The 20,417-nt window shown below is 40.3% G+C and overlaps 2 protein-coding genes across 2 annotated transcripts in view; both read left to right on the top strand.

Moving 5' to 3' along the window:
• ddx59 (DEAD (Asp-Glu-Ala-Asp) box polypeptide 59) overlaps positions 1–115 on the top strand; it is a gene marked incomplete at its 3' end in the record, with an annotated part of 5,847 nt that extends 5,732 nt beyond the window's left edge. Inside the window, exon 7 of the mRNA XM_083911436.1 lies at positions 11–115. Within this exon, the coding sequence (XP_083767562.1) occupies positions 11–115 (105 nt within the window). The remainder of the gene's footprint in view (positions 1–10) is intronic.
• A 653-nt stretch (positions 116–768) lies between these two features.
• kif14 (kinesin family member 14) lies at positions 769–19,971 on the top strand (the record flags this gene model as incomplete). Its single annotated transcript, XM_083939687.1, has 29 exons — positions 769–1,859; positions 2,716–2,967; positions 3,139–3,226; positions 3,416–3,514; positions 3,766–3,818; positions 3,918–3,948; positions 4,200–4,307; positions 4,472–4,588; positions 4,923–5,041; positions 5,411–5,583; positions 6,790–6,937; positions 7,230–7,293; positions 7,488–7,672; positions 7,851–7,953; positions 8,610–8,767; positions 8,866–9,013; positions 9,470–9,616; positions 10,813–10,945; positions 11,760–11,853; positions 12,011–12,152; positions 13,084–13,190; positions 14,549–14,649; positions 14,940–15,170; positions 15,265–15,452; positions 15,930–16,082; positions 16,791–16,913; positions 17,047–17,121; positions 19,030–19,189; positions 19,595–19,971. 29 exons carry the CDS (start codon positions 769–771, stop codon positions 19,969–19,971), a joined length of 4,968 nt encoding a protein of 1,655 aa, XP_083795813.1.
• Positions 19,972–20,417: the final 446 nt, after the last annotated feature.

The raw sequence follows: 20,417 nt of genomic DNA, 5'->3' as shown, positions 1-20,417 counted from the left end.
CCATGAGCAGCAGAGGAGGGAAAGACAAAAGGCCAAGCAGGGTTCCGATGACACTCTGGTCACTAAGAACAACCTCATAGACATCATAAAAAAACATGATCGTCGCAAGAAATAATCTGTTCTCATTCATGCAATGGTGCCGTCTATTTATTTGGTAAATGTGTATTTTGCATATTGTTTATAGGAAAAATAAATGGATTTTGTAGTTAATGTAAGGCTGTATATTCAAATAAAGGGAATTATCCTTCAACCCACGTATGAGGGACAGTCTTTCCTGCAAGTGTTGTGGTGTGCTTGAGGTGCCTTTATTGAAGACTGAGTGCAGAATTATACTGCTTTAGATGTTGTGGGAAGGTAAATGTGATGCTATGATTATAACCTTGATTGTGGTGCCACCCAGTGTCCGCCTCTGGTAACTACATGCCCTGACCATGTTGTGACGTAACAATTTCCGAGAATTCAGCCAATCAGCCATCAGTGGTGGAGACAGTTTGAAATTGAAGCGGGCGAAGGCGGAAGATAATGAAGGGACAATAACAGAGAGAACGCTGAACGCTACTCGTTTCTTTTCCCGAATGGATTTATATTCATTTTTAACCAATACACTGAGTTGTACTTTAGTACAATACATATTTCCATGCCGTGTATTGTTCTAGGTGACGTTAACAAACGTAGTGCAGCTGGGGGGGGAAGTTGCCGTTAGTTAGCTAGCGTTAGTGTTAACATTTAAGCTAATTTTAACGTTTTTGTTTTTAGCAGCCGGCGGCCATGTCGTTATTTAGTGTACAAGCGAGGAAGCATACAACTTATTATGACCATCTAATGGCAACATCCAGGACACCGGGCAGAGAGCGCATGGCAGAGCGAAAAACGACGGACACGACGGTGGGCAAGAGTGAGATAACATCCGGAGAGTCTGCATGTGAAGACAGCAGCAGGTCATCTGAGAAAAGCCGACAGGTAAACAGGACTTATCTCGTCTCTGCGCTGTCGAAAAGCAGCGGTGGCGGGCTGCAGACTCCTCACCGTGGCCGGCTTACCCTGCAGAGGAGGTCAAGGAGGAAGACCGGGTCTGAGACGGCTGAGAAAACGATGATTGAGCGCAGTCAGAATACTACACCAGCTCCGGAGAAGAGGCTGACCCTGCAACGCAGGACCAGAACTCCCTCGATGGATAAAGGTACACATGGCCATGGGCAGCCAATGCCCAAAGTTCTCAGTGAACCAAACGGTAGAGCAGCTGGTTTATTCAGGTCTATGAGTTTAAGAGAAACCGCCCGTGGGAGCAAAGGGAAAGAAGCTGTGGCTCCTGTGGAAACCCAGGGGAGGCCGGCGACCAGCAACACGCCCTCCTCCTCCTCCTCCTCCTCTTCTTCTTCATCATTTTCCAGGAGGCAGTTAGATGACCAGGCCCAAATCTTTAAAACCCCTACCAAAAAGACCCCATTTTCGAAAATCGCCGCTAAGAGAGATGTGTTCGAGAAACTGTCAGAAAAAGACGCACCCAAACAAGTGGCAGTGAAATGTGCAAGTCTAGAGAGGCCCAAATCCCGAGCACAGCAAGCTGGGGACGCAAAACCTGCCGCAACTCCTCGGGTCAGCAAGGCGCCCACAGGTGTGCGCAAGCCAAACGCCCCGCTGCTGCAGGTGAGAAAGACATCGTCGTCATCATCATCATCATCCACCACGAGTCAAAAGGGAGATGTGACCCTGGCCAGGTCGTCCATTCCCGCTCCTGATCCAGCACCCACTGAGCAGCTCCTTTCCCGTCCCAGCGAGGCTCTGAAGCAGCAGGATTCATATAAGATGGAAAACAGTGCCGTGACTGTTGCAGTCCGTGTGCGCCCTTTCAGTGCCAGGTTTGTAATGTGATATTTGTCTTAATTGAAGTTTGAAATGTTCAGGATTGGCTTAATCGTATCTGCCAGTATTTAGGAGTCTAGGGCCTTCAAAAAGGTTACTGCTAATAAGCCTTCTGGAGGTGTCACCTACCCAATTTAACTCATGTTAATAAGGTAGTTTTACTTTAATCTGTCCCTGATTGATTAAACCATTGTTTCATTTGCATGTAAGCTGGGCAATAATAAAATGTATTCTGGACATTCAAAGGCATTGCCATTAATTATATTCTCAGAAACTTTAAAGGATTTGACAAATGAAACCCATTGCAGGAATACATCAATGCGTTGAAAATGAAATGGAAGCATTCTCTTTACCCACTTAGTCTGTTAATTGATTTGTCCATTGCTAGACAAGAGTTTGTTTTCAATTGTTCTCGTAAAATTTTAAGAGGAAAGTCAAACATTTTCCAGTTACAGCTTCTCAGTCGTGAGGATTTTCTACTTTTCTTGTCCCATGTGATAGTAAATGTTATACCTTTTAGATTTTGGAGGGTTGGTTGGACAAAACACGAAAATATGATATTCTAAATTGGGGCTTTAGGGAAATGTCATGGCTATTTTCACTATTTTCTGACATTTTATAGACCAAATGCTGAGGCATCAATAACATAATCTGCATATTTATCGACAATGAAGATTATCAGCTGCAGAATCAGTCGCAGCCTTACACTGTAGGCTGTGTGCGAATTTTCTAAGATGGAATATTACCACCAAACTACAAACGATGCACAATTTTAGGCTGCGATGATCAGTTTTACAATCATTCTGGTTAATTATATTAGTCGTTTCTGTGCATATTTCTGTTCTGATATAGGGAGAAGGCAGAGAAGGCATTGCAGGTCATCTTCATAAACGGTCAGGAGACTGCTGTCCAGCATCCGGACAAACAGAGCTACTCCTTCACCTATGACTTCTCCTTCTGCTCGGTGGATGAGCGTGACCCCACCTTTGCCAGCCAGCAGATGGTGTATGAGACACTGGCCAAACCTCTGCTGCTGAGGGCCTTCGAAGGATTCAACACCTGCCTGTTTGCTTATGGCCAAACAGGCTCGGGGAAGTCGTATACGTGAGTATTTGGGTTTTAAATTATCACAGCCAATCTTGCACCACTGAAACTTGTCCCCTTTGCTCTCTTCATTTTTTTCGCTCTTAAAAGAATCGCACTGGGTGGGAGGTGTATTTTAAATCCTAATAAATTAACCCTCAATTTGATTTGTTTGGAATCATTGTTGTTTAGGATGATGGGCTTTGGAGAAGAGGAAGGAGTAATCCCGCGATTCTGTCAGGAGCTTTTTTCTAGATTGGCATCCATGGAAAATGAAGAGGTAAAATCTCTACTTGAATGCTTTCTCAATGGTTAAATTCTTCTAGCTTATGTTCTTTCACCTACTTTTTTACTTATTGAAATGTTATAAAATGTCTTAAGAAAAGACAAAAATTAAGAACTTGAATGTGTACATTGACAATCTTTTCTTTCTGATCATTGGACTGATCATTTGGTTGTTATGTTTTAGGTCAAATGTCATGTAGAGATGAGCTATTTTGAAGTTTACAATGAGAAGATCCATGACCTGCTGGTGACCAGAGATGAGCCAAACCAGAGGAGGATGCCTGTAAGTAGTTTGCAATACTGGTGGCTCAACATTTCTGATAAACCAGTCACTTTGCCTGGGAAGGTCTTGTGATTTCCTGTAATTCTTTAGAAGATAGAATGGAACATTTAATAATCACACATTTTTAGAGATGCACTCTTGCTCATAATGATTACTACATAATGCATACATTCTTTAGTGGTCATTTGTAGGACTGAATAATATGAAAACATGTAGAGTCAAGATAAAAACGTGTTGATTTGTGTTTCCAGTTGAGGGTGAGGGAACACCCAGTCCATGGTCCCTATGTTGCTGACCTCTCTGCGTAAGTAACCTTTAAAGAAAAAAAAAAAAAGAAATGTATATTTCTATTGCTCTTCAATAAAAAAACTGCAGAATTGCTAATTTTGTTATTTCTTCACAGGAATATTGTGAGTTCCTACAATGACATTCAGGTAGGTTGAAACTGCTATTTTCTTCTATAAGATCCTCTCGTTTAGCTGATGCTCTTAAGAACAATTTTGATTGAGTAAGCATGTCAAGATTCAATGTTCGGTAGACTGTGAAGCTATTATGAAAGACGAACATCGACATTTGACTGTATATTAATGTCTTGAAATGTGTAGCGCAGGCGCAACAAGGAGAGAAGTGCTGAGCATCAAACATTTCACACCAATATTTTGTCATTCATGGTGTCATTCTTCAGGGTTGGCTGGAGCTGGGCAACAAGCAGAGAGCCACGGCAGCAACAGGAATGAATGACAAGAGCTCCAGATCTCACTCCGTCTTTACCCTGATTATGACCCAGACTCAGGCACGGCCTCTCAACTTTACTGCATCACACAAAATGATTGTTGCCTAATATATTCTTTAAATATTTATAACATTCAGAGAGTGATACTAATTAACTTGGGCTGTCATGTGTTTAAGCTCAGTGTTCCACATCTCATCAGTTTGTCTGCGTGTGCTTCTGTGCAGACTGAGTTTGTGGAGGGTGAGGAACATGACCACAGTATCACCAGCAGGATTAACCTGGTGGACCTGGCAGGCAGCGAACGCTGTAACTCGGCCCAAACAAGTGGAGACCGTCTCAGGGTACGCACACGCACACGCACACGCACACACACTCACACACAGCATGTTATTCTTGGTTATTGCCGCTCAATTGCGAGAATGAGCTTTTCTCCATTTTCTAGAATTTTAAATGGAGGATCTCAGTGTTTTCCCCCCCAATTTTGCTCAGAAAATCCACTCCAACATGAGCAAAATACATTTGTCATTATAAGACTTCACTTTGGGTCCTGCAGTTTGTTGATGTATTCTGACCCATTTGTTCATTACTCAATTTACCTGGCAGGGGATGCGTTTTCCATTTTCATATGTAGCATGTATATCAAAAACAAATGCCAATTTAACTGTGTCATTATAGGAGGGTGCTAGCATCAACAAATCCCTGCTTACCCTTGGAAAGGTCATCTCTGCCCTATCAGAACAATCACTGACAAGAAAGAAGGTCTTCATACCATACAGAGAGTCTGTCCTGACATGGTGAGAGATCAGGATTCTTGTACACACTGTTGTGGAACACACATTTTTTTTGTTGAGATCAGATCTCTTTATCAGCTTTAGGAGGTCCACAGTTAGTCTACCAACGTTGTGTGTGATATACTGTATGTAAATTCTATGAACAAAGAAAATTCTTGCTCATATAGCACATAGACTATCCCAGTACTTCTAAAACGGAAAATAGAATTCCATAACAGAAATTGAATTGATTATAAATGGGGTAGATATAGACTTTGTATAATAGAAAATTAAAATCTTTACATTTTCTCCAATTACAGTATAGTAGTTAAGCTCATCTCATTTCCAATTTAGGAGCATGATAAGACAAAATCCCATTTTTCTATTCTGCAGGCTTTTGAAAGAGAGCCTTGGTGGTAACTCCAAGACGGCCATGATCGCCACACTGAGCCCAGCCGGCAGCAATGTGGAAGAAAGCCTAAGCACACTGCGCTATGCCCAGCAGGCTCGCACGATCATTAACGTGGCAAAAGTCAACGAGGACACGAGTGCCAAGCTCATCAGAGGTCAAACGCTAAAAATATCCACATTCAAAAATCTCTGTTGACCTTAACTGAGCTCTGGCCTATGCAATATGCTTTTTAGATATGTTTATTCATACAGTCTGTTTACTTATCTGAAAAGGAGTAATTGTTTTATGCTTGCAAAACTGCCTGTAGCAGGGTTTTTAGTGATTTTGGTGAATACACTGACCATGCACTTACTGTGGCTGTTGCCATCTGTGAGGTAGATGTGGCCAAGGTAAGTCCTTTTGACTGTAAAGGGAAAAAAAACACTATTTTCTGTGAGTGACATCAACTGAGTGGAAAGGGGAGCAGGACATACAAAACACCTTCCTGGCTTGAGAAAACAGTTTTGATCTTAAATACATTTTTTTCACTGTACATTCTGCTTTTCTTTGTGATCCTGAGCATCTGCCATCCTACACAAACAGCACCTGTATGTCCTTATTCATGAGGAAAGAGATGGTCTTTCTATACCGAGCAGTGTTGTTACCATCCTGGCATCACAGATGTGAACAGTATTTTGCAATGGAAAGGCCTAACAGTTTGAAATGTTAAGCAACAGAGCATCGTTTTCTGTCTTTCCATTAGCTCCTTCCTCGTCCTCACTTTGTGTCTACATTACTGTTTCTCTCTGTATGTTTCTCTATATGTGAATGTCTGTCTTTCTACTCATGTCTTGCTCTTTATCTCCTTCGCTCTCCTTCTCTCACACATACCCTCATGTCCGCCCATCAATCCATCACCAGCTTATGCACTACCCAGTTCAATTAAGGCATGGCCCTAACCTTGCCTTCAGGCCATATTTATGCACTGTCAGCTGCACATGGCGGCTAACTGTCATGCAAGTATTATTTTTCATAAGATGATCTTGCTGCTGTTTGATGTTTTTAGCACTAAGGGGAGCTCTTGCTGTGGTTTTCTCTAACATCACCTATCAGTGTGTGATACTCAAAGTTAATATGACTCCACCATTATAAAACGGGTCATTATTCCTCAGTAAATTATATTCAATAACTGACATTGTTGGCTATTCACTGACAAATCTGAATACTTCTGTCGCCTGGTAAAGTAACGTCTTAAAACACACTTTCAGAATTAGTAACCCACTGCGTTTTCATACTGCCAGATATTCATTTTAAGTTTATATATTTTTTAACTGCTTCATATATTTTAGCGTTACAAAGCTAATTTTATGTGTTTTTTCAGATTTGAAAGCAGAGGTGGAAAAACTGCGAGCAGCCCAGATGAGCTCTCAGGGAATCGAACCAGAGAGGGTCAGGCTGTTCCAGCAGGAGATTGCTGGCCTGAGGAACAAACTCTCTCAGCAAGAGAGAGAAATGGTTGAGGCCAACCGGTCAGTATTAATGCAATTTATTATCAATTTTCATTTTATTTATCTGGTGCAACAGACTCAGATCTTAGTAGTCTTCTTTTTTAGGGGGGCAAACTAAAAGCTGAGAACACTAGTATCAAAGTGATTCTTCATTTCTTTATTTATTTTTTGTCATATATTATATGTGCAAATGTTCGCAGTACAATTAAGATTAAATTCTAACTTATTCTGTAGATGTGAAAAGGCCTCATTCTAAGGAAAACCTACTCATGAGAAACATTTTCAAGGTTGATTTTATCTCATTATCTGGCAGGGCATGGAGAGAGAAACTGGAGCAAGCTGAAATCCGTAAACGTGAAGAGACCAAAGAGTTGCAGGTAATTGTTTTTGATCATAAAAAAAACATTTCTACTGTGTCAAGACTGTCATCCACTTTGTCTACAGGAAAATGATCATTTCCCCACACTGACCTGAAAAGGTTAAAGTAACAACCCCTGAAACAAGCTGTAATAAATGTGTCCACACAAACTTATAACAGTATTTGAAAGTAGAAGCTTTCTCTTTTTTTCAGAAGGCAGGTGTGACATTCAAAGTGGACAATCGTCTTCCTAACCTGGTGAATCTGAACGAGGATCCTCAACTGTCTGAGATGCTTCTCTACATGATCAACGAGGGTCGAACCACAGTGGGAAAACTCCGGTCTGAGTCCAGGCACGACATCCAGCTGACAGGAGCCCTCATCGCTGACCAACACTGGTGAAAACAAAACGTTGCTGTGGAGACTAATTGTTCATTTATCGTGATAATCGAGGAACAAAACCGTTTTCTTGCTAACCGTCTTTCTAATCTGGCTACTAGTTATTTTATTTTTTTTAGCTTCGGTATACATTCAGCGTGAAAAAAACAAGTGTGTGTGTGTATTTTTTTGTCATAGTGTTATAACCAACATCAAGGGCACCGTCAGCATCACTCCCATGGACAACGCCAAGACCTTTGTTAATGGAAGCCTCATATCTGAATCCACTGTCCTACACCATGTAAGTAGTGAAGTTTAGCATTATTCTATGGAGTAACATTTGTGGAATGTTTTTCTTTGTACTTGTTTGTAATTTGCTTTAAATTATGGGGTTATGGTAAGTTTAAAGGTTAAAAATGTAGAATGAGCAGAACACCGCCATCTAGTGTCTCTAGATCGTAGTTTCAACAACAAAAAATAATTAAAAGCACTTGGGTTGCCATGATCATCAGACCAGGCCAAGTAGCCTACAGGAGACCAGAGCCTGTTTGAACCCACCCCCTACTCAGCTGCTGGGACAAATAGCTGGGACAAATAAGCAGCTGCAGTATTCATCCAGTGCCAGCCTACAGTAGCTGCCCCAAACAAAAGACAGCTCTGGCAACCCCCAATGCCGGCCACTATTGGCTGGTACAATGTAAACAGAACGTGACAGAACGTCATTGTCAAGCCCGTCAAAATTAAAAAAAAAGATTTTTTTAATTCAGACTAAATATGTTTTTTTTTAATTGAAAAGCAATACTTTCATTCTGTACCCCTCAAAATGCCCCATTTATTTTTTTTTACCAAGAAAGCTTTTAATAGAGATTCTACATATTCAACCTTTAATTAGATGAAACTCATCAACCTGTTTATCCATTTTATAATTTGTTTTTTCATCATGTTCATGGTTTCCAGGGCGACAGGGTCATTCTCGGTGGAGACCACTATTTCCGCTTTAACCATCCTGCAGAGGTGCAGTCTGGAAAGCGGGTTTCGTGCTGGACAGGCGCAGGCGATGGCCATAAAGATTTTGAATTTGCCAAAAATGAGCTACTTGCGGCGCAAAGAGCGCAGTAAGTGCAAAATATATTACCAAAGCAGGCAATATCTATTTTGCACAGATTAATAATCAAAATCAGAACTCTTCCTAAGCCATCTTTGTGTGTCACAGGCTGGAGGCAGAAATTGAAGAAGCCCATTTGAAGGCAAAAGAGGAGATGATTCAAGGAATCCAGATGGCAAAAGAGGTCGCCCAGAAAGAGCTATCTGACCAGAGGGCACTTTATGAAGACAGGATCAGAGCCCTGGAGAGAGACCTGGTACACAATACTTTCAATTCTTGTTTGTTAATGAGGAGATGTAACATTCTGCTTTGATTACCTTCTCTTCAATTTATGATCATTTTAGGGTATCATGTCTAGGGAAACTTTCCATGGGAATTAACAGGAATGTAATTAATGGGAATAAACCTGGAATTTACTAAATTGAAGGTTGGCCCTCAACAGGGATTTTAAATATAGTTGGAGAAAAGATATTTTAGCTTATTACAATAGCACATAGCACACAGCTTACTGCAGGGGTATTAAAAATGTATTTTTTGGGGGGTGCATATTTAGCTGTTTTTACACACGTTGAAAAGTGCAAAGTCCAAGAATTGGTTGCCAGTTTCAAAAAATTCAAATCAACCTGGCAACTGTTACTGTCGAGCCCTGCCTTGTGCCCTCTATTGCATTATTACAGAACCATCAAATAGTTCTTGTCTATGATATATTTAGAATGAGGAGACTGAGTGGAAGCGTCAACAGGAGTTGGACCAGCAAAGGGTGGCTAGCCAGATGGCAAAGCTGAAAATGACCAATCTAGAGCTGGAGCAGGAGGTGGACACCCACAAGAAACGTGTCCGCCTGCACATGGAGGCCCAGGTAAGGACCCAGAATTAAGCATCAGAATGCTACACTTAGCAGTTATAACAGTTAATTCACATTTTAATGACGTTTTTTTTGTGCTGTTCTGTCAAAAAATAGAAAATAACTCATAAACACACACACAAAGACACAGTTGTCTACTCTGCTTTTCACGCTGTCACTGTCTTTTAACCGATTCAAAATATTTGTGTATGAATAATTTTACATATCTCATTTATTTCTCTCACACTGAGCTAATAGGCTCCTTTTTTTTTTTTTTTACCTGGAAGAGACTACATTTAGGCAAATTGGTCTACAGTCAGTGATGCAGAGTAGTTGGTGGTAGAGCTGCAGTATCTATGCATAACAGTATGCTATTTTAACCCTAGAACACTATCGCTCAAATTCAAAACACCATCACTAAAGCCGAGGTTACCCAAGATAATACACCCAATAAAAAATATATCAAAACAGGACATTACATGACACATTTGAGTAGCGTTCTTTTATTTTAAACTGTGTCATGTCTAACAAAATGAAAGAAAAGCATCATGAGTGGACCATATAAAAATGCTCCAAAATTATTGCAAAATTAGGAATTTTGGAACACAAAATAATAATGCAGATGGAAACTTGTTTTTTAGTCCACCCATCCCTGGTGAAGGCTCAGTGTCCTTGGCACACAAATAACACTTTCTGTGGGTAGAATCCACCAAAAACCCATTTTATCCTCTATCACTATTGCTGGGTGAAAATCACCCAAACATGTGCCTGTAGGAAAAAGTGGGTTTTAGATTAGGATAACACCCATGCCATCAAATATGTCAAATACAATGCTGAAGCTTACATAGAGACCCATGACACTCAGATAAACGCAGCATAATAAAAATCGCATACATTTATTTGGTGTTCTAGGGTTAAACAGATTTCAGTCGGCATTCTGCATTTTTCCCTTTCGTAATCCTCCAGAAGTCAGCCTATTGGGAATCTGGATTATTCTTATAACCGTAAATGACATCATGTCCTTCATTTGCTCACTCATGATTTCTGATGATCTAAAATGAGCTCGAGAAGCTTATGGAAATACGCTGACACCGGTTTTTGTGATTAACTGGCGGGCCATGTGTTTTGAGTCATGCTGGAGCCTGGCTTAAGGCATAATGTCTTGGCCTGGTGATTTTTATCTTTGTGTATATTACCATGATTGACTCCAGGCGATGGAGGAACACCACGTGTGTCAAGCGAAGATTGTTGATGCCTTGGAGGCGGAGAAGAGAAAGATCAGCAAAGAGCTTGAGGAGATGCAGAAGAAAAGAGCCTTAAGGGAAAACCAAACTCCCCGCAATGGTGAGCGCTTTCAAGTCACTATTGAGCACAAATTGAAGCTTGGAACCACAATGACAATTCACACCACATAAGTGGAGTTCCAGATGGGTGGGTTTGTCCTTTCATGCCAGAAACATTAGAGGAGAAATTTGCCAGGACCCAATATAAGGACTAGACTTAACTTCAGTTTAAGAGGAGCAAAGGAAGAAGCAGGGAGGCCATAGAACATATCTAATTTAGTAGTTTATTGTGAGGTGATGGACATCTCTCGTATAGATGGTAGTTATTTTATAGTACCACTATACAATGTACAGACATAATTTGAATCTAATTTGATTGCATGATTATTATGTATTGGATCAAATTAATTTTTTTATCATATCGTCATAACAGTACAATTTATATTCCCATTTATTTTTTTCTCCTCACCTGTACAGACATGTCCCTACAATATATTATATATGTGTCACTCAGGTCAAAAAGAGCAGAGGAATCAAGGATTTCTTGTTACTTCCCAGCTGCTACAGTTATTATTGCAGTCTTATCTCCTAGTTCCATTTCATTTAGTGTTGGTATAAAGGGAGCTAGGCTTCCTGTTGCCTCTTGCAGTATATTTACAATGATGGAAGCAAAGAGGACAGTTTTCACAGCTGGGAAGTGTCTTTAAATGTTGTGCTCTAAAATCCAAATTTACAGTAATAGTAGTATTACTTTTGGTACTGGATAACCTATCTAACCGTATTTAAACAGTTCCCTCACATCCAATCCATACCAAATCTGCTCTTTGACTCTGGGCTGGTGGTTGTGGTTAATGCGTTTCATTCCTGTATTTTAGTCCCTCCAGAGTGGGATGCCATGAAGTTGTCCCTGATGATTGAGGAAGCGAATAAGATCAGTGCTAAACTGAAGAAAAACACAGTCTTCAGCAGGTATGAAAAAACAAGATTGGGTTACGTTTTATATACAATATGATTTTATCAGAGAGGTTACAACCCCATCAAGAATCACTATACCTATTGATGTGTCCCAAGCAGCTGTCCTCTTCATTAACGTATGTCATAAAATAATCTGCCTCCTCTGTATTAGACATGAAAGTTCTGAAGATGAGAACCTGGAGCAGGGTGCTCTGCTACAGGTGCGGGTTCAGAACAAAAAGCTGGGGATCTCCACCTTCTGGAGCCTGGACAAGTTCCAAAACAACATTGCTGCCATGAGGGAACTCGATCAGGTATGCCTGTCAAGTCAGCACTTTTGAAAGTAAAGCAGAAAGTCTGAAGTATCTGAAGCCTGCCCAATTTTTCAAATCCTCCTAATCTGACCTAATTAAAATGAAAGTTGGAGTAAAACAGAGCTGAGTCCTCATGTGGAAATAGCCTGGACTTGAGTTATAATCGTATTAACAAACTATAAATAACTATACTGGGTGCCACAGATGTTGAGTGGCGTGAACCCTCACCTCACAGGAAAAGTCCTGGGAACATGTTCCCAAGTTTCCTCCACCTGTCTTAAGACTGGCAGATCAGATGAAATGGAAACTCCAAATTGCTGTTAGGTGTGAATGTCTTAGCCCTGTCAGGCTTTTTGCTGGTTCAGGGTGTTTCCCAGTCTTTCAGAAAATTTTCTCAAGCTACCTCTGACCTTTATTTAGAATATATTGCAGGATAGACAGTTTTTATGGAATTTTATTTGAGTTATTATTATTACTATTATTATTATTAGTATTATTAGTATTATTATTATTGTGTGTAGAACCAGAATTATTATGGAGTATTCAAATTATACTTTTACCCTTAAGGATCTCATAATGATGAAGAATTTGCAACGAGTAGATGCATGATCAAAATGATAAACAACTACCAGGAAAATGCTTGATAATTCATAGAAGGCTTTTGCATACTTATTAAGTTTGATCAGTACTCCAGTAATGCCTGTTGAGTGAAGCATATTCAACCAGCCAGCCTGTCTGTTCCTCATTCTGTATACTCAGTGTGACATCAACTCAAGTGCAATTGCCAATTTCCCAGGCGTTTGACCTTATTTACAGTCCAGAATGGGTTGTTTTATGCCTGACAGAGGGATGCTGCCTCACTTTGCTGTGCTTTTCTCATTAAGTTGAGTAAATGAGACCGGGCATGTCAGCAATAGTTTACTCTCCGCAGGGGGATTCCACCTCTAAAGATGACGATGTGTTTTATGACCCTGATGATGAGTGGGAGCAAGATATATCGGCCTCTTCTGCTTCCGCATCCTCCTTTTCACGCCGAAGGTAATTATCCTGCTCTTCCTCTTTTGTCCTAGCCATCAATTCCTCCTTCAAGCACACATCCTGCACATTTTAAATGAGATTTTGCGTCTTAATTATCCAATTGCTTTAAATGTGTAAGTGGACATGGGTTCCAAACACCTGGGGAAAGTACAGGACTGTCTCTCTGCAAATGCCCACCTTGTCGTTGTTTACAGTGCCAGGGCTTGGATGGAATACTTTTGCCTTATGTGGATCTTAAACCCACAGCCCTCATGTTCAAATAAACATGCAGCCTCTTGCACTCTCTTAATGTGAACAATGTGTCAGGCAAATGGATGTACTGTATATGGAAAGTTGACCCTATGTGGATAGGACATGGAAAATCATTTTTGTTTAACGGGTTGGAAGATTTTGGTTATTTTCACAAAGTCCTAGTTTCCACCAAAGTGATTTACAACATGGCACATATTTTTTGACATTCAACACATCCTTCTTTCTTTCGTGAAAAGTTGATGTGAAGTTGCTGCCCACAGAATATTTCCCTCCTTTATTTTTTTCCCCTGTGTTTATTAATTTCATTTCCATGAAGGCTAGGCCAAAGGGGTTTAGAAAATGAAAGGGCTCTCAGGGTCCCTGTGTTTCTCACTGTACAAACCACAACCCAAACACACATATAAAACCTGTGGTACATGCAGAACCTCGAACATTTTACCCTCACATTGTTGTTATTCTTGTCAAGCATGTTTATGGTGCTCCTGGTGCTGCCTGAACGACCAGCAGGCCCTGCCAAATGACACATGCCACAGACTACGTGGTTCCTTCACCCATTCTCTCTCTTACTCCATTAAACCCATGCCTAAGCCTTATGGCCACAGACTCTCCTCTAGGTTGGTCATCATGCAAATGTTGAACTAATTTTACCCCTCATGAATTAAACGTGCATCCTTGCAAAATAACACCAAACCCATGTCCAAGTATGCCCATTCCACTCTTAAAATTAGATTACCATAGCATGTCATAGTTGGAGAAGCACTTCCCACATTAATATGGGTAAATGTAGATTCCTTTCCCCTCGTAACAATGTCAGAGAAATACATTACACAATTATTACATTATAGGCAGTGCAGAGAGTAACAAACTCCAACAGTAGTTCATTTAGAAAAACATTGGCACAACAAATTTGCAGACAACCTTAATCTGTAATGTTTAGGGTTTTCGCCCTCAATATTGTAAGAAACCGCCTTTAAGAACACACCAAATGAATTCTCAGTACACTGTGCTCGTTTTAAATGAGCATCGACATGCCTAATAATTGTCAATGTAAATATAAAATGTTGGCAGGGTACTCAGGATTTTGCTTCTTGTTTGTTTGGCATCAGGAGCAGGAGCTTGTTGAAAAGCAGGAGAATCTCAGGGCGTCTCTACGAGATCCGGGTCCATCCGATTCAGAGCCTCCATAACAGCTCCTCACAGTCTGCTGGTAAGGCACTGAGCAATGTTACTTGACAATTTTCAGCTTTCTGATTGACAACATATTTTGAATAGCCATCGTCATCTCAGACTTATTTTTTAAGCAAGTGTTTGGATGCAATTTAAAAGTTATAGGGCAGAAGGGTACAAGTTTTAGCTGCACAAAAACTGTGAATATGTAAAACGCTAAACCGTTAGACATACTAAAAGTTGAAAAATTACTATGACACAGTGTTGTAACAAATTAGGTTTAGTGAGGTCATGTCTGTAAACCGCAACTCCTCAATGTGTCTGGTCCAGGGTTGATGGGTGTGGCCAAACCGCCCTCCACCCATTCCAGCAGCACAGACTCTTCCATGCCTGGCATCTGCAAGGAGCTGATTGGCCAGTCAGTGGCCCTACTGCGTGGTTGTAGTAGGACAGAAGAGAGCATGGCTGACAGGTTGGTCTCTGATCTGCACCTGATGCATATGGCAGTCCAAACTATATCTGACCTATACGACAGCCTGGATGATGACAGCCAGGAGAACGGTGAGATTCAACCTGAAATTCTATTGGATCACCTTTCTTTTTGGATTTACTGTGTAGGTGAACCACACTGTCATTATGACTTTTTCTCCTGCAGTGTTTGTGTGTAACTTGGTAGCCCAGACTCAACTGGTCAAGGCCACTACAGCCACAGAGAGTGCAGTGTTTGTTACTACGCAGTGGCTGGCAAGCGTTAAACCCTCCTCCGGCCGGCTCTACACTATCTCTGAGGAACTCAAGAGCCAAGTCAAGAAGATGGGCGGATTCTTCCAGCTGCTCATTCAGGTAAATACAAAGAAAACACACTGCATTGAAGGCCATTTAGTAACATTATATTGTCCTTTTGTGGCATTTGCAGTATACAAATTAGCTAAGTATCAGAGTGTGCAAAATCTAAATAAAAATTAGTTTCAATTTAACGTAGTTTGGGCAAGGGATGGCTAATCAAAATGCAGCTCTGAGCTGTTTGAGCTCTGTCTATTGAAATGGCAAAGCGGAGGGAATTATCAACCTTGAGCCCCAAACAGAACATGAATATATGGAAAATAAATCTAAATTCCTTAGCAGCCTTACCACCTAAACACCCAATTTTCTTCTCACTCCTGATGTTTCACATTCTCTAGCATTTGCATTTATTCACTGGCCCCTTCAGACTGTTGTCGACTTGCTTACATTGATTGACTGTTAAATCAAATTGAACTCAACCTGTTTGCTTGTGCTGACTCGATGTTGACTGAAAATGAAAATTTCATTCCTATCCAGGGTTGTGATTCTGAGATCACATCAATGGTGACGGAGGCACGGAGGAAGAGTAGTCAGTGCCTGGATGCAGCATTGCTTGCGCTTGGCCACCTGGCGGCAGTGACAGGCATGCCGCTGTATGCTACGGAGCGGGGTGCCCAGGCCACAGGAAAGGTAACACCACAATTAATTCTGCAGCAGCTACTATCCATGTCAAAGCTCTGGGGTCCAATCAAGCCCCCACTCCACAATATTTGAGAAAGAACTATTAGTTGTGTGAATGTCAGAGCAAGGAAGCTGGGTGGTCAGGAACAATGAACTGAATAAGGATACAGCACGGCTGATTTGTTGATGTGCAAATGCAGTGATATCTCATTATGTTGTGTTAACACATGGTAAGTAAATGTTTAGAAGTATAACAGTATTTCAAAGATGCACAGCATTTAATGCATGGATATATTTAAGGATACAGTACGATTATGTTATATTGTCTCTTCTGTCCAGTTTTATTCAACAGTGATAAACTACAAACATTTGTATACAAAGATGACAAAGAGACATTTTTACAGACAATGCTGTATATACAGTAGTTTGTCTGACAAGGAATATATGGGAAATGTAGTGTAAAAACAGAACCAAAAAGTTTGGGTTTCGGGATCACATTGATATGAACCATTTAATTGGCCAGACTGCTATATCGTCATAACATAGGGATGGGGTCTGTATCAAGATTGTTTGTGTTATGTTAAAAGAAAATACTATTGGTCAGGGATATCCTTTTTGTTGTGTTTATTATATCTTGTAGCTTTCGGTGACTGACAAGGGAAATGTTATTAAAAACGCGCCAATAAAATGTGATTTATGTTACTGATATCTTTTCAGCAATCAGTTGTTATGTGTCTGCTGAGGGGGACCAATAAAGGTGTCGGCTCTCTCTTAGAGGAGAACCTCATCATCACCAGAGAAATGCTGAGAGAGGCTCAGCTGGCCTACCCCAGGAACCTAGTAAGAGATTCACAACCTGACTGTGTCATTTGTTTATTTTGTTCTTTTAAAATCATAACTTACTATTGTAAAGGTGTAGGCAACTATTCTTCGATTAATGGTTTCATCATGAATAATTCATTTCTACTTACAGGTCTTACAGAGCCTAAAATCCAAGACGCTTGACTTAGCCTGTGCTCTGCAGAACTACATGCATTGCCATATCACGGTGAGTTTCAGCACCACAACCAACTGCTAATCAGGAGTTATGGTAACACTGTAAAAAAGCTTCTAATTTCTGCACATCTTTTCAAAGGTTTGTTTAATTTTTAGAAAATTAAATCTTTTGCAGCTACATGGGTGTCAATTGTGTTGACCCTCTAAAAAATGTTACCAACAACTGAGCATCCCATCCCATACTTTCCCCTCTTTATTTCCTGATGCCATCATATGATTCTGAACAGTCATGAACTGCAAAATCAATTGAAATATGGACTACTACCGGTATATGTTATTGTGGCATTCCTTTTGACTTGTCGAGAAGTTTTAATATACTGTATAGGTAGTCGAAGTCAATCTTCAGAGAAAGGTGACATGAGTTTGCTAAAGTGTGAGAAGAATTTTTCCACCAGTCAAATGGAAAATATAATTTGTATTTTATATTGATTTCTTTTTAAATAGATTAAGAGATGAAAGATAAAACAAATCAGAACTTTAGCACTAAAATGGTCAAAATAGAATAAGCTGATGAATGGCATTAGCTATCAGCTATCTGCAGCTTCATTACAAAAACTACTGGTATTTGTTTGGGTATACTGTGGTTGAAAGACAGAATACATTCTCAACAAAGCAAAACTGTCCATCCTGACACAGGCTTAAATGTTTTAGATTAATACCCGCACACACAGCAGCCCTGTTTAATATGCCACTCGGCATTTATTGCTTCTGTAAAGCTCAATGCTCTGCAGGCTTATCTCTCTGCAGTCGCCCCTTGACGATCGTTCAGGTAATGAATGTGTTGAATGAAGTGGCATTAGTCACAGCTTACAGGCTTGTTTGCCGTTATCTTAGCCACACAAACTAGCAGTATTTTTTTTTTTGTTAAAACCAATCATTGGCGCATATAGGCGCAGGAACATTTTGCGGCCAACAGTGTTATTTTAGTCAAATAAACCTGATTTAAGCTTGAGGCAGCTACTTTCATAGTGTTCTTTGAGCAAAACATTTAACACTGCACATGTACACGATCATGGCTGTACATGCATCTGTACAACCCCTTTCACACATGCACTGCAAACCTGACATCCAGACATTAAACGTGAAATGTGAAAGAGAAACTTTGGACCTGATTCACCTGACATTGTCTGGGGTTCATAAAAATAGCCTAAGTTATGTTGTAGTTCTTCAGAAAAGGGTGATTTGTGATTCATGTACTGGTATAAATGGGGGGTAACTTTTTCAAAGAGTTAGTCATTCCGTTAGAAAAAATAGTGAAAAAAAATTAAATTATATCAATGTGTATGCTATTTTATTTAAGGAAAATGTACAGGCAAAGACTACTTAAACCTGACAAGTCAGGTTTAAAAAAAGGATTTTGTGTTTCCAGTAGTTAAAGATGTTGATAAAATGTAGAATAGAAGAAGAAGAAGAAGCATTCCGTTATTTGTCCCGCAATGGGGAAATTCAATTTAAGGGGTGGGAATTTGTGCTGAAGTAAATGACTTGGCCGTTAACATGTTCTACTATAGTGTATTGAACTGGGTTCTTCTTGCCATTAAGGTTTATGTCATAGAAAAGAACACATCACCAGTGACATCATTTGCAACACACAGCGTTTGTGTGTGTAATTCCTGAAGTGAAATTACGATAAATACAAAATTGGAACAACTAACGATCCCTGGATAAAATATCAAGACAAATTGGGAACATGTTGCTGGCTAGAAAATATTCATACATGATTTGAATTCAGTTGTTAACAATTGAGTAGGTTTTTTTTTTTTTGGAATGAACTGTATATTGTCAAATGATATGCTCTTACATTTGTTTTTGTGACATAATTGTTGGTTAACATTTAAGTTAACGTTCATTTGCTCTGTCTTGTATTCTTTATTTGGGTGTGTTCATGTTTTTCGAACAGGACAGGGAGACTGACCCAGAGGAGGGGGGGGAGGAGGGGGCGGAGGAGGAGGAGGCCTCAGCTTCCCATTTGCAGAGACTGAGGACTACAGCGACCAAGCTGTTCCAGCTGAACCAGGCCATCAGACAGCTGCATTCCTGTCTATCTTCCGCCCTGCGAGGTGAAGTTTCTGACATACAAACATCAATTTAACAACAACTAAATACTTTCATTTAATGTTTTGTCAGTATGTATAATGAAATATTATGCTGTGACAGCAGTGGGTACATTGGGTATTTTTACAATGGTTCTGTCTGTGTCTTAGCCAGTCAAATCAGATTCAGCTTTATATTATGGCATATTCTAATTATTGTTGCTTGAGCTATAATTCTTTTGGTTTGTCCATTATCATTGCTATCATACCCATTTGTTGTTTTAAATACTTTAGATTTTGTATGAGTTTTGATGGTTGGTTGGTTAGCTGGCAGAGTGGCTGGCAGCATGGACAAAACCACCCTCAACCACAATAAATGGGATTATTGTTGTAGGTCTCACTTCCCTTATCTGACTGTCATCCTCCTTTCAGGAAAAGACAGAGACTCCAACCTGAGCAGCAGCAGCAGCATCAGCAGGGAGCTGATCTCCTCCTCTGCCAGGGCTGTCGATGAGCTTATCACAGGTCTGTCCAAAGAGGGAGCATTGACGCTGTCCCCGCAGCTTCCCTTTCTTCAGAGAGCAATGTCTGCACGAAACGAGCTCCAGTGTGCCCTGCAATCCCTGTCCTCTTCTTGGAACCAACTGGGGGCAGGAGAGAACAGAAGCTCTGCTGCTTCAGATAAAAGCACAGAAGATGGAATCTTGGGTAAAGAGACTCACAGTGCCGTTAGAAATCGAGCTGTGAATAACATAGCGTACTCACCTTCTCCTGGTGTGTCGTCCAAAGACAGCTTACACTGGGTATGATTTATACTATGTGTTAATCTTTATGATGTGTGCACATCATGTACAATCTACTGTAAAAATGAAATGCTGAAAAAGAGAAACCTTCTGCTGGTATCAACAAATGGGCCATGGCTATTTGTAGTACGCTCCGGTATCACCACGGCAATAAAGGCAGCAACACTTCAGAGACTTATTCAGTGTTGTCAACCAAGGTGTTAAAAAAAGTTTTTTTTTTTTTTTTTACATACATCCAACTTCTGATGTTTCCGTCAAGATGTGCTGTAGGTCATTTCTTGTGTGATAATTTGCGACTAAGAGCTTTAAAGTGTTGGGACAAAAACTTCAGTTAACAGAATGCTTAGAGCTTAAGAGTCATTCATGATGGATAAACACAATTAGGAATCGTACTTGGCTGTAAACAGAAAGTGAATTTATGCTGTGTGTTTTGTTTTCTGTTGTACTTGTAT

This window comes from Echiichthys vipera, assembly GCF_963691815.1.
Source record: "Echiichthys vipera genome assembly, chromosome: 3".
Lineage (NCBI taxonomy): Eukaryota > Metazoa > Chordata > Actinopteri > Perciformes > Trachinidae > Echiichthys > Echiichthys vipera.
The sequence above is the reverse complement of the archived record's forward strand: the minus strand, read 5'-3'. Positions and strand labels throughout refer to the sequence as shown.